The following is a 14,525-nucleotide window of genomic DNA, read 5'->3' as shown; positions in this document are numbered from 1 at the left end:
CTCGCCCCTTTCTTGTTCACGTGGGATCTAGCAGCCAGAAAATGTATCATACTATCGCTGTTTGGTGCTGTACTTAGCATTGGTGCCGAAAGATCCTGTTTTTTGGGAACACAATAACTGATAAAAAAAGAAGCTTAACTGTATTAGGCCATTTGATTGCGAACGATTTTGCCTGGAAATCGTATGATACAGGATCATATCAACAGCGTTCTACTGTAGTTATTTACTTACGTAGTTGCATTAGTAAGCTTTAGCCGCCTAGCTTCTTGAGCATGGTTCACCAGATACAGTCACTGATCTATTTTTTTAACACAGACGGAGCCGCGAAAATGCAAATGATCAGGTAGTCTGAAAAATGTAATATTATCTGTAAAATCATTGTAATCATTTTTTAGGACAGCAGCTGTGCGGGAAATTCATTTACAGAATTCGGTTCATTATTCTGCTTTATTGGAATATTATCTGTATGTTTTGTACAGCTACATTTCACATTCGCCCATTGTGCAGCTCGATGTGCATCAGTGCCGATGTGAAGCAAGTATTGTGGCCTTGACAGCCTTGACTCTATGCGATGCTGTCAGTTTAGGATGTGTGGTACAAATTCAGTATGAAGCTTTATGCCCACAAATGAGTTTAAGCCTTGCACATACACACTTGCTAGGCATTTGGGATAGTTGCCGGCTAATCGTCCGCTGACCTGAACTGTGCTTCATGAACATAGCTGTCATTCCAGCTCATGGACATAATCACATACCTTAGCGCTGATGTATGGGGTCTACTGGTGCAAACATATTAAAGGCGAACCCCTCTCAACAGCTTGCAACTGGCCACACCCTCTAGCTAGGCCTAACCAGCATCGCTTCATTGGAGTTGGTGACTAAAGCTGTGGTTTCGAGCCGAGTTGATGAAACTTATTTCAGAGCAGCTGTACAGCTGCTGGAGAGCCAAAGAATCACCTCAACAATGAAAGTAAGGCTGTGGCCACCATGTTTGCAACATTGCATGCATGGATCGGTCCGAAAAATTTAGCAACACACCATGTGGCATCTGAAATTTCGATCAGCAGTGTACATAGGTTCTCTGAAGTAGGTCGCAGAGCTGCAGGGAAGTCTGAACAGTTGAGAAAGTAAAAAAAAAAAAAAAACTAATCTGAAAAATTGGTTGGCAACTGCATAGGTAGAAACAAGTTGAAGCTCAAGAAAACAGAACACATAAATAAGTGATGTAGAAATGCCAACATTAGTACAAACACAGATGCATATCAGATAGGGAAGGAGGCACCACCTCCACGTACAGTGAAGTGGAAGGTGGTAAAGTTGAAATTTGGGACGCAGGCATCTCCATCGTCTGGTTCTAACGAAACTAGTGACCGTGCTGAGCATCGCACTCGCCGTGTCACTGTTGGGGATGCCCCTCTGGGTTTACGGACCGCAGTTGGCCGCCTGGGATCTGCTGAGCTGCTGCTTGATCCACAGTCTGCTGCTGGCACCACACCCTTGTTCAAGCTGGGATCAGGTGAGCACAGCTGCATTGTCTCCTAAAAAAAAGGAAACTGCCCCCCCCCCCCCCCCTGTCCTCTCCTCTTAACAGCACTGAACTTTTTCACAGTGTCAGCCAGTATTATGGCAGACTAGTTCTGCAACAATCTGCTGCTGGGTGGAGGTTTACCATATTCAGTGTCCCTGCACCCAAAGGGATACTGAACAAAGATATGAAAAAATCGGGGAAGCATTGAAATTCGACTTGAAATACGTGACTGTTGCAGTACGTAGTGTCTATTTCACATATTTTTAAACGGATGGCTGTATCTTTGGAGAATTGTAAGCGTGCATTGGCTGCAGACCGGCGCGCATGGTGCTGTGCGCCGACCAGCGTGACGTCATGCATGTTGACTTGCAGCAGTAGCAGCAGCAGCAACAACCATAGAGTTTCCTACAATAATTATTAGAGAGAATTCTGGTGCTGCAATCGTTCAGGCACCATGGGAATGATGAAAAGTACATGGTTTTGTCTGATCTTCGTGCTTGTGGATTCAGACGTGCTTGTGGATTCAAGACGTTCTTGTGGCTTTGTGTATTATGCTTTTTATGCCTTCATGATTGTAAATTTCTGAGCAATCTATCATTTTTGAAGTGCAGAAGACACCAATCAATGTTTTTCCTGTACCAATACCTCCACACTCTCCCAGCCCATTTACTTTCGTCCACACTCCTCAGTCGTTCTTCATCATCAATTTTACTGCTCAGCCCATATCACCCTGCACAACTTCATTTGTAGTTTTCCCGTGAGCGCCCAATGCGAGGCGTCCCACTGACCATTGGTTGCCATTGAGTCCTCATTGTACCCCTGATTTCAAGCAAACAATCGCATTTCCAGAAGTAAGCCCTGGAACCATTACACCTTTCCACATACCCCGGAGTACCTCGTACCTATTGTACCCCCATAGCGCTCTGTGCTTTATTATGGCTGCATTTCTCTTCCCCTTTACTGTTATTGTTGTTTCCTGTGTTTCCATATATCTATTGCCTTTGTTTATCCATATACCAAGATATTTCTATTCTTTTACCCATGGTATTTCCTGGCCCTGTATTGCCGCTGTCTGTTCACTGTTTTCATTGAATACATTTTTTAATGCTAAATTTCAGACCTAAGTTCCTGCCTTCCTGTCCACAGATATTAGCCAGACGTTGCAGATCACTTCACTTGTTAGCTAGCAACACAGTGTTGTCCACATAAAATAAACCTGGAAGGTGCTGCTGTATTATTGCACCCGCCTGTTTGTATGAGAGATTAAACCCAATATTAGTTTCTTCTAGCGCCCTCTCCATCCTCACCATGTAGATCATAAGCAGCAGTGGGGATAAAGGGCACCCCTGCCTCAGTCCCTTGTTGATATCAACTTTCTCCTCGCTCCTCATCCCTTCTCATTCAACAGAAACTGTATTTTCTAAGTAAATCTCTCTCAAAAGCTGTAGACAATCGTCGCCTAAGCCTTCCCCTTCCAAAATATCCCACAAAATGTTGCGGTCTACGTTGTCATACGCTCCTGTAATGTCTAAAAAGCCACATATAATGGTCTGCTTTCTACTCTTTATATTTCGATACACTGAGTAAGAACAAATAAGTTATCATTCAAACGTCTACTTATTCTGAAGCCATTCTGAAGTTCTCCCAATATGCCATTATTCTCTGCCCATGGTTGCAGCTTTAATTTGATTGCCTGCATTGCTAACCTGTATATTACTGATGTAATGGTCAACGGTCTATACGAGTGAATTCTATCTCTCTCCCCCTACCTTTATAAATAAATTCATTCTGCTTTGTCACCAACTGTCTGGTATTCGTCTGTTTTAAAGTTTTTCCACTGCTTTCACCAGAACTTCCTTACTTTCGCCTGGTGCAGTGCAAGCGCCATAGTGTGGCTGGCCGCACGCAATGCTCGCCGCAGGAACTAGAGCTGCACTCTAAAATGCACTCTCGAAACGCATCAGAACCTGCTGCGGTGTTGGTCTCCGTTGCACTTTCGCAGATGTACTGCCTGCATGCTGCTGAGTTCCACTATATGCATAGGTGGCGCCCAAACACGTATCCCAGCGATGCTTTCCTTTGAGTAATAGCCACGAATCTCAAAGGCTATGCTTTGTGGTACTGTGAGCACCGATAAATGTTAAGGCCGCCTTGTTAGACGTTATCGGGTGGAGCTTCTTAACAAAACAGCTCGTGTATAAAGAGCATAGCCTCCGAGATGCAGCATGAAAAAAAGACAGAAAAGAAGAGGCATTTTCGCCCGGAAGGCAAAGCATTGATTGCGATAGCAAATTAGCAGACAGCCGTATGAAGTAAGGTGTGGAGATTTGGGGAATTCGATGCGCCATTGCGCGGGTGCATTTCTTCTGTTTCTGCAATCCATACGCCTCACTCCCTCCTTGCTCCGAACCACTTGTCAGCGGTGGCGCTCCACTCGCGATGGTTTGCGATGAGGGCGGAGCTACGACGTCACGAAGCGGCCCCTGGCGGCTACTTTCGGGGCATTAGCCACGGTGCACTGAAGTATGCTCCATGCATTGAAGTATACGGTTCACAGTGTTCGTGGCACTGTGCGAAGATAGTGAGCTCGGCACAACGCCAAAAATGGTCCATCTTGTACACGAATATGGCTGGTGACGGGCGCAGGCACTGTGAAAACATTCAGAGAGATAAAGTACAAAGAGATGACAATGATGGGACAGAAGCGTTTGGTGGCTGAGCAGTGGAGAAATGAACGATGGGAGGGCAGTGAACACGAGAGAAGGAAAAAGACGAAGCTTTTCTCATGCACAAGGGCGCTCTTCCACACCTGATGGAGGGGACTGCGTCGTAAGTGAGCTGCCGGGGGCTGGCTGCACTCGTCACACATTCGCTGTTTGGTTCGCAGTTTCATGCAGGTTGTCGTATGAGATGGAATGCGCATAATCTCATGTTGTATAATCGAGGTTTTTAATGCATTGTCTCTATGGTGTGTTTGCCAGTGCTGCACTAATTCATCGTAAAGCCCGGGATTTTGTGAAATCTGCAAACACATAACCGGGTTTCCACTGTAACTGTGTGTCGACTTTGTACTTAAGCTTCTTGATTTTTGGGTGTGGCTAATATGCGTGAAAATGCTGTATAAAGTAAAAAGAGAACAAAAAGTAATCTGCCTTTTCACTTTTGTCTACACACAAACAAGTGTTTCGAATTGTTCATACAGTTGCACTAAATTGTCCTCTTTTTGCTATTAAATGAGCAGGGATTGTAGTACTGTGCCTTCATTCGTGGTGACTTCCCATATTCTGAACACCTGCAGCAAGTCCATCTCGCGTGAGCTTGTCTCTGGGGCCATCCGTCTCCCTGGATCCGATGACGGTGCCGTACCTGAGCCCCCTGGTGCTTCGCAAGGAAGTTGAGAACCTGCTGGAACACGAGGGTGACGACTGCCTTCTCAGTGCTGGTTTTGTTGACCACCACCCCATACTCTACTGGAACTTGGTACGACTTAATTGTACTCTACTCAAAAGAAAAAACATCCAACACCATACAAAAATGTTTGGCCATTTAGCTTGGTGCGAGTCAGTGTGCAAGTGTATTATGATGAAAAAGCAAACAATGTAGAAAATATGTGTGCGAGCAGTCAGAAGCATCTCAAAGAAGAATTTTCATTAAGAATTAGCATACAAAACATCTTCAGTGGTGCTTTAAGACAAACTTGAAGGGGCCTTGGGGAGCTGTTTATTTAGAAGTTCAACTTAACAAAACTTCTAAACGGAATAGAACATTCAGTGATGAGAATGGATTGGAAAAATAATTGTTACTAAATTTGTCCCCAGGTGTTCAAAATTATTCCAGAGCTCTCAACTGGAATTTTTATGGTGTGCGGGCATTACATGAGTCGGGTGTACTGCTGCCTTTTGGCATTGCATAGTGTACCACTACAGCTACACTGAATATGCAGCCACCAGTAATAAACTAGGGGGGGGATTATACTTTCATGGTCGTCATTGCTAGCTCTAATGTGTGCACTAGGTAAATTTTGTTTTCTGCCTTACTTCTTTAGATTTGGTGGGGCAGTCCTTGTGTCAGAATAGGCCTTACACAAGTAAATGTAGCATCATAGTGTGAACCAGACTGCATGATGTGTGGTGACTCATTTAACATGTCGAAAGCTCTCCAGATATACTTGTTAAAGCTCATGCAGCGTGTGCTCAACACAAATGCATATAAAAGTTAAAGGTCGGCTAGCCAAATTCAGTACTAATTACGGAAAACAGACATTGCAATATCAAATTATACACAACTTGAATAAATATAAAGGAATAGTGAGCTGGGAGTGAGCCAGTGGGAAAGTTAAAGGGGCCTGACCCACTTTTTATTGAAGAGGAGAAATGCATTTGAAGTTAAAATAGGCAATTTCAGAAATACTTTGCCGTAATAAATACTTCAATGCGTTCAGCAGAAGCAGAGTTATTGGCAATCAAACACAGCTTCACGGTGCTTCCACTTTTTCTTCAATGCCTTGCACTGTGAACGCTACGGTGGAGTGGGGCATGCCCACAACACTCTCTCTTCTAAATGTCACAGTGGTGCGCAGTTTAAATTTGCATTTGGATATTAACGTAGAAGCCACTACTTTCGATATTGGCGTCTACGACGCACCAGACGTAAGCGAAACGTGGTTGTCCTCAGTGGGCTGCGGTGCATTTACCCAGTGGACTCGTAGCGGCACGCCATGGCAGCACACTGCAGAAACCACAGTATGTACACAGTATGTACACAGTATGTACACAGTATGTACAGTGCTCACGGATTGAAATAGGACACGGAGCATTTAGTACAACACTACATATGCGCAAAGTATGCGAGAGCACAATGTCATATCGCTAGGAGTTTGGTCACCAAAGGTGACGAGGGCTCCGATGTAAGTGTACGCGCCAGAATTACGTCGATGTGACACGAACTGCAGCCGGTTGAAGCGAAAGTATGCGCATTACTTAGCCCTAAATTGACGCGTTTCATTCCGTGAGCACTGTACACAGTATGTACACAGTATGTACACACAAGACCACGACTACATGTAACTGTAGTGCGTACGTGCAGCATATGCTGTGTTCACAACAGGGCTTGAGTGCATGGTCATGCTCATATGGTACAGACTAACTATAGTACGTAGTGTGGACTGACTGTGTCCTTCACCAGCTTGACGGACCACATCCATAGTAGCCACATCCAACTTGCACAATTTGGAAGCACTGTCAATTACTCTGCCAAGGCGTCTAACCAGGAGCAGTCAGGAGTGAGCGCACACTGGCAAGCGTGCGTGTGGTCTAACCTTAAAGGGCCCCTCACCGGGTCTGGCCATTTTGAGCTGACAAGCGCAGAGCATACATTGTGTGATAACGATCGTGTCTGCAAAATATTATATCGCTACGCGCCGCGGAAAGATCTGAAACTTCAAATCGAACGCTGCTTTCCCTTCTACTCGCGGCCGCCGCACTCCAAGCCAGAGGATGACGTACTCGTGTGCCTGCGCCTACGTACTGGTGTCCGCAGTGTGACGTAGCTCGTTGTATGGTTCTTAAGAGGTTGCAGCGACATCTTGATGCCACCGATCAGATGCCAGAGACAATGTATGGCTTTAGGCAGCACCTGGGCACCCAGGATGTTCTCGTACAACTCAACGAACTGGTAATTAAGCGAGCAACGAAGCAATCGCCACGAGCGATACTAGCGCTAGACCTCACAGGTGCCTTTGATAACGTCACACATGAAAGTATCCTCCGCAACCTGCGCAACACGGGTTGTGGAGTGAAAACTTACAACTACATCCGAGACTTTCTTCGTGACCGAACGGCAAGAATCAGAATAGGAGAGGAGACATCCCAACCGATCTCCCTGGGGGATCGAGGAACGCCGCAAGGTTCGGTCCTTTCCCCCCTCCTATTTAACATGGCTCTCCTGCCGTTGCCCAAGCTTCTCGAATCAATAGATGGTCTGGGCCACGCATTATATGCCGACGACATCACCCTCTGGACTGCGAGGGCAGGGTCGGATGGCTGGATGGAAAACACGCTCCAAAAAGCGGCTGACACGATCAACAGCTATGTGAAGACATGTGGCCTTTGCTGTTCGCCTCAAAAATCGGAGCTGACCATAGTCAGACCACGTGCATCAAGGACACAAGCAGAAAACATAGAAATCACTTTGGAAGGGAACCGGATCCTCCCGGTACCTCAACTCAGGATCCTGGGTCTCCTGATCCAGGCAGACGGCAAGGCAACAGCCATGATTAGAAAAATGAAGCTCACGTCAGACCAAATCTTGAACATGATCAGACGAGTGGCCAACAGGCAGAGGGGTCTGAAGGAATCGGACACCTTGCGCCTCGTTGAGGCCTTTGTTATCTCACGAATCGTCTACGCAGCGCCGTACCTGCAGCTCCTCAAGAAGGACGTCTTACAACTTGACGCAATAATCAGGAAAGCCACGAAGCAGGCCCTGGGTATTCCCATAAATTCGTCCACGACAAAATTACTTCAAATGGGAGTCCACAACACAGTAGCCGAGCTCGTAGAAGCCCACCTATCCAATCAAAGAGTACGCCTTAGCCAGACCAAGGCGGGCAGAAGCGTCCTCCGCAAGCTAGGATGGCAAGAATCGCACTACACCCGCCACGACCAATTACCCGAAAAGTTCAGTGAGAAGTTGGAATGCAAACCGCTACCACGCAACATGAACCCCACAAGGCATGTCGGACGACGCGACGCCCGGGCAAGAGCCATCTCCAGGACCCTGGAGGAAGACGACACTGTTTTATATACAGACGCCTCTCTATCGAAACGCTCCACGAGGGCAACAGTCGTGGTCACCGGGCTAGAAAAGCTGGTCACCTGCGCATCAATCTACACTCCGTCTTCGGAGGAAGCAGAAGAAGCAGCGATAGCTCTCGCACTCCTACAACCAAACGTCACCAAGATCGTCACGGACTCACAAGCTGCATACAAGAACTATAGATCTGGCTGGGTGTCCCTTGCGGCACTAAAAATTCTTGGTAAAGCTACGCCTCCTAAACAAGCGATCGAATTAGTTTGGGTCCCGGCTCACTCCTCAGTTGAGGGCAATGAATATGCTCATCAACAGGCCCGAGCGCTAAACTCCCGGGCCAACGAGGAGGAGGCAAGGGGATGGCAACCCATCACAAATTATAGAGATATAGTCAAATATTACAGGGACGGCAGGAAGACATTCCCGCACCCCCACCACTCCTTGACCAGAGCCGAACAAACAATATACAGGCAAATCCAGGCAGGATCCTTTCCCCACCCCTGCCTCCAGAACAAGATATACCCAGAGAGATATAAGAACACATGTCCTCACTGCAATGCATTAGGAACCCTTCGGCACGTCATAGGAGAGTGCAATTTTTCCATACACCACCCCCCACCTATACCCATAACTAACCCCCCTGCTATCCCCACCCTTTACGAGCGATGGGAGATCATGCTGTCCAGCCCCGCCCTGGAAGACCAGCTCCGACTGATCCACAGGGGCCAGGAGGCCCTGGAAGCATATGGAGCCCGCGAAGAGGGAGCCACCCCATCAGACGCTTAACGCGTTTCATTTCATAATGGACCAGTAAAGTTGTTTCTCTCTCTCTCTCTCTCTCGTTGTGACACGTAACTTCGAGAATTATTCAAGACAACATCTGTTATCTGTGTGATCTGTTGCTTGAATTGACGAATTGAAGTTTAGAAAAATAATAAAACACACAAACGAAATGTCTGCTTTACTGTTTGTTTTACTTCACACCGTCACGTGCGCAGGTACCAAAACTATGCCATTTTCTACCATGTTCCAGCGCATGATCATGCTCTGCGATCTGCTTGTTCTGCCTTAGTATTCGTGTAGCAATGAATTATACCGCTAGTCATGTGTCCTTGTGCACAGCGCACAAGATCTTACGCTGCGCGAACGAGACAACAGCTCGCACGTGACGCCGTCAGCGGTAGTGCGTAGTGTCGAAAAAAAAAAAAAGAGCAATAAGTGAGGAGGCCCGTGATGTAGGCATCACACGATCCTCGAGGTCCGGTAGGGGAGAATGCAGGGAAGGAATTTCGCTTTTGGGGGCTAGACGGGGTGAGTGGAGAGAGTATCTTGCTTGGCAGTGGAGCCTGCCTGCTGAAATCATGGGTTCGCAGAACTGAAATATTTCTATCCCGGCTATTAATGAGCCGATTTGAAAAGTTTTGTGGCAGAACGCTCCCTAGAGGACATGTAACAACTTCCAGTGCAGAACCAAAATTTGCTGTGGGGCCTGGTGAGGGGCCCTTTATGTTTAGCATGGTTCGAGGCTCGTTGAGCATTCAGAACTAGTCGAAGTTAGCGAGACCTGCTGGCTACGGCACCGATAAGCAGGGTGTCCAACGTTTAATTCCTACGTGGGCGGCTGCGGCCAAGCGTACGTGAGTAGACAATAGTCTGCTTCTTCCGGAAGGACGGAATTGTTATCGAAATTCGAAAGCGTATTTTTGCTTATTTTGGACTATTTATTGAACTTAGTTAATTAATATACATAGTAACAGTAGGAAGAAGCACACTGATCCAAACACCCTTCTTGATTGAGATCACCTATTGGTCAATAACAGCAGCTTATGGGAATCCACTTTATTACGAAATAAAGCATCCAGAAGAGAATGAGGAGTAGGCTTCTATTGAAAAGAGAGAATCTGAGAGAAAGGTGACCTCGCGCTTGCGAGCTCCATGCGCCGTGTATGACAGCAAAAATTGGTTGAGACGTGCACAGCAGTGTGCTATCCACATACCATGTTTTTTCACCAAGCTCAAGGGGTGGGTCAGGATCTCTTTAGCCCTTTACCTCCCGTTGGCAAGTATAGTCATCATGAAATTTTGTATCAATATAACCAATGATGATTATAGTCATAAACAAAAATTTGTAATACAGTGAACCTATGATGACTATACTCATCCTATTGCATTTAGTTGCGATTCCCGACACTAGATGGCCACACTTGTCCATGTTGTGCCATTTGTCTTTCATTATGTTGCCACCTCTGGCTAAAGCCCCTTGATAATTTGAAAGTAGCGACACTCTCCTCCTCACGGCGCTTTCCTCCTCGATTCTCCTCGCCCGCTGGCTGCGCACGGCACGCTATTCCTCCTGGGCTCCCGCGGACGGACCGCAGGATTCTATGGAGGTCTGTTATTTTGGGCCAGTTGCGCGCCCCAGTGGGGTTGAAAATTTGGAGAAATGCTAATAACAGCATCGATAATGCTGGAGGCAACGTTTATGAGGAGGTTGGTTTTTTCTCAAAGCCGTATGAGCTGGGTATACTGGTTTAAAGGGAGTTTTGAGGCGAGTTCTATACTCCAGACAATTTTTCTGCCACACGATCAGACGCTTTACTTCGTGCGTCTGATCTAGTATTCATTGTGACACATCCCTTTGTGTGTGGCTTATTAAACGAAAGCCTTAGACCTCTGTTTCAAGGTCCCGTTGTGAGCTACATAAAATATCGCGTGACCGAAGGAAGGCGGGAAGAGAACCAAAGCATATGTAGCCGCGTATAAGAGATGATTAATGATAAGCAAAGCAATGATTGATTAATGATTGGATTAAGATGAATTCGCGTGTATTAAGGATGATTAAGGTGGATTAAAGTCGATGAAGGTGCATTAGGGTGATGAAGGTGGATTAAGGTCATAAGGGAGGTTGGATAAAGGTGGATGAAGGTGCGTTGAGGTGCATTAAGGACGATTATAGTGGATTAGGGTGGATTAAAGTGCACGAAGAAGGATAAGGGTGGATTAAGGTGCATTAAAGAGGATTATGGTGGGCTAGGGTGAATTAAAGTGAATGAAGGAGGATTAGGGGGATTAATAAGGATTAGGGTGGACTAAGGTAGATGAATGTGGATTCGGGTGGATTAAGGTGAATTAAGAACGATTATAGTGGATTAGGGCGGATTAAAGTGAATGAGGAAGCATTACGGTTGATTAAGGAGGATTAAAGTGCCTTAAAGAGGGTTAGAGTAGATTAAGGTCGATGAAGGTGGATTAGGGTGCATTAAGGAGGGCTTTTGTGGATTATGTTGGATTAAACTGAATGAAGGAGGATTAAGGTCGATGAATGTGGATTAATGTTCATTAGGAGGATTATGGTAGACTAATCGGTCTTAATACTCAATGAACCCTAATTCCCCTTAGTCTCCCCTAATCCACCTTAATGCTCATTCATCCACCTTAATCCAGCTTAATTCTCCCACTCCACCTTAATACAATCTAATCAACCCACATCGCCCCCAATGCACCTTATCCTACCCTATACGGTCTTAATCCTCCTTTATCAACCCGAATCTATAATAATCCGCCTTAATCCACCTTTCCCCACCTTAGTCCTTATTCATGCACCTTAATCCAACTTAATCCTGCCTAATAGTCCCAATCTACCTTAATACACCCTAATCCACCTTAATCCTACCTAATCGGCCTTAATTCTCCTTTACCAACCCTAATTCACCCTAATCCCCATTAATCGACCTTAATCTCTCTTTATCCACCTTAATCCCGCCTAATCCTTGTTCATGCACCCTAATCGGTCTTAATACTTTGTCCACCTTAATCCCCCCTAATCCTTGTTCATGCACCCTAATCGGTCTTAATACACTTTCATCAACCCTTCACCTTAATCCACCATAATCCGCCTTCATTTCCCTCCACCCACCTTAATCTTTATTCATGCATATTATCCTCCTTAATGCACTATAATCCACCTTAATCTTCCTTAATACACTCTAATTAACCTTAATCATCCCTAATCCACCTTAGGTCAATCACTAATGATTCATTAATTAACTTGGGTAATCATTCTCTTATACAGGGGTGGACATGCTTTGGTCACCTCTGGCCTTCCTTGGGTCACGTGATACTTCCAGTTTACAACGCAACCTTGAAACACAGAGATCTAAAGGCTTTCGCCTTAAAACTTAAAAAAAAACTCAATGTTGACTGGCTTACGCTTATCACCCGCAATACCACGGGTATACTTGCCACTGATTTTTTCAGGGCGCAAAGCAGAATCTATAATGCTGCACTTCCGATTGAATAACAACAGTTAGCGACGTGCGAGGTGATGGAGCCGCCCCAGAATATTAAGCATACTGAGGACAACCGAAACAAAGACGCTGGTTAGCAGGCCGGAAGAATGAAAAAAAAATGCAGCATTACGGGATGCTTTGCTACGAGCTATAAGAAAGATGCCTCAGCTCGCAAACAACGCTGTTCTTTGTCGGAACAAAGTTCTCTCGGCCAATGTCATGCAGCCACTGCTTCCTGCGCAAGCCGTCACGCTTTCCTTGTGGTATCACAAAAACGGCACAACCATCTTCAGGCTTCTTGCTGCTGTTATATGCGCAACAGGCCGGCATAGCGCTAGCACATAGAGCAGGAAACACAGCGTACAACGTTCGCTGCGCCGAGCTAAAGGGCCGAGCCAGCCGTGCTGAGGAGGAAAATGGCGCGAACGAAAAAGAAAAACGCAAGCAAAACTCAAGATCCGCGCGTTTCCAAGGGCAACGGCAGGGAGACCAATCGTCGTGCACAAAAACGGGGGCAAAACGGGGGAACGCGCAAGGGGCGAGGAGGAGACGAGGAGGTCGCGCGGCGGCGGCAGAGTTCAAAGAGTGTCGCTACTTTCAAATCATCAAGGGACTTTACCTCTGGCACCCCGCATAAATCATGGCTGCCTCCTTGAAGCTAGGCAATGAAAGCATGCATAAAAGAAAGTATTTTGACGACTCTTTATTAGACCACAGCTCTGTAGAGTTCCGCTCGCAAATGGAAAGTGATGTGTTATCGATGAGTCTGACTATTCTGTGGGTGGCTCGGAGGACTTGGTGGCTGCCCGTGAGTCTGCCATACGAAGATGGCCTAACTGCTTTAGGAGCTGCCTAGAAGTAGCCACTATTCATAGGTATGTTTTTGCAGTGTTTATGTTATTTTTTCTTTGAATTCTCCTTTTTCATAGTGTATTGAGCCCTGCAAAACACTTTTTTGCAAGACACCAGAGCCATGCAGTGGAGCTTTTTTCAACCTATCTTCTTACGCAATTTGTGAAATAAAGAAAACCCATTCAATTGAAATAACAGCACTATTTTATTCAGAAAATAAAAGCTCTACAAACTGAGTGAAAAAAAATTTCTGGTAAATTCGGTACAATTTTCTTTTTTTCACCACAGGTGTTCAGGTTGTACCTGATAACTAGTATGGACATTGGACTGTGCCATGCATGCATTATTTCGAGCCTTTTTTAGGAAATTGTATGAATTACTACTGTTATTATAAATATGTTGTCTTTATTTTGCTTTTGTTGCTTTAATTTGTTTTTGCATAGGTTGTTATTGTAACAGGCTATCCTGATTTGTTGTTCTGCAATATTGAGTGTGTTATATGTTGTGTTTGTTGCACGTCGATTTAGAAATTCTCGTTTGCATTACTCTTTCCATGTGAAAAAATGATATTGCATTACTTTTAAGATTTAATAACAAGTGAGTCGTCCTTTTAAGGCTTGTGAAGGATCATTGTTAAAATCACTTCTCATGTTGCAAAATGTGAGACTCAATTTGAATATTCTTTTTGTCATTTTTTGTATTGCACTTGTTGCAAATTGAGGAGGCCAGAGGCCCCGTCAGGTGTCTGCAGCCTTTAGCCTGTCTCTTCTGGCAACACCTGAAATGAAGTGAAATTTACTTATTTATTTATTTATTTATTTATTTATTTATTTACTTATTTACTTACTTATTTATTTATTTATTTATTTATTTATTTATTTATTTATTTATTTATTTATTGACATCATGATCTGGTTTGTGCAGATTTGGTACTTCAAGCGACTTAGTTTACCAAGCCATCTTCCAGAACTGTGCCTGCAGGCTGTTTCTCTCCTCAGGGATCGCCAGGTAAACTGAAAAAGCCTCTCTTCTACATCCTTCAGGGTT

General features: G+C 45.2%; 1 protein-coding gene across 7 annotated transcripts in view; it reads left to right on the top strand.

The window, feature by feature from the left end:
• Positions 1-14,525, top strand: part of Crag (DENN domain-containing protein Crag) — a 134,260-nt gene that overhangs the window by 99,615 nt on the left and 20,120 nt on the right. For all 7 annotated transcript variants that reach the window (XM_055076958.2, XM_055076962.2, XM_055076961.2 and 4 more), the window contains exons 34-36: positions 1,335-1,515; positions 4,826-5,007; positions 14,403-14,486. In XM_055076958.2, the coding sequence (XP_054932933.1) occupies positions 1,335-1,515; positions 4,826-5,007; positions 14,403-14,486 (447 nt within the window). The remainder of the gene's footprint in view (positions 1-1,334; positions 1,516-4,825; positions 5,008-14,402; positions 14,487-14,525) is intronic.

Source organism: Dermacentor andersoni, chromosome 2, assembly GCF_023375885.2.
Source record: "Dermacentor andersoni chromosome 2, qqDerAnde1_hic_scaffold, whole genome shotgun sequence".
In the NCBI taxonomy this organism is placed as follows: Eukaryota; Metazoa; Arthropoda; class Arachnida; order Ixodida; family Ixodidae; genus Dermacentor; species Dermacentor andersoni.
This window is presented reverse-complemented; position numbering and strand designations above follow the sequence as displayed.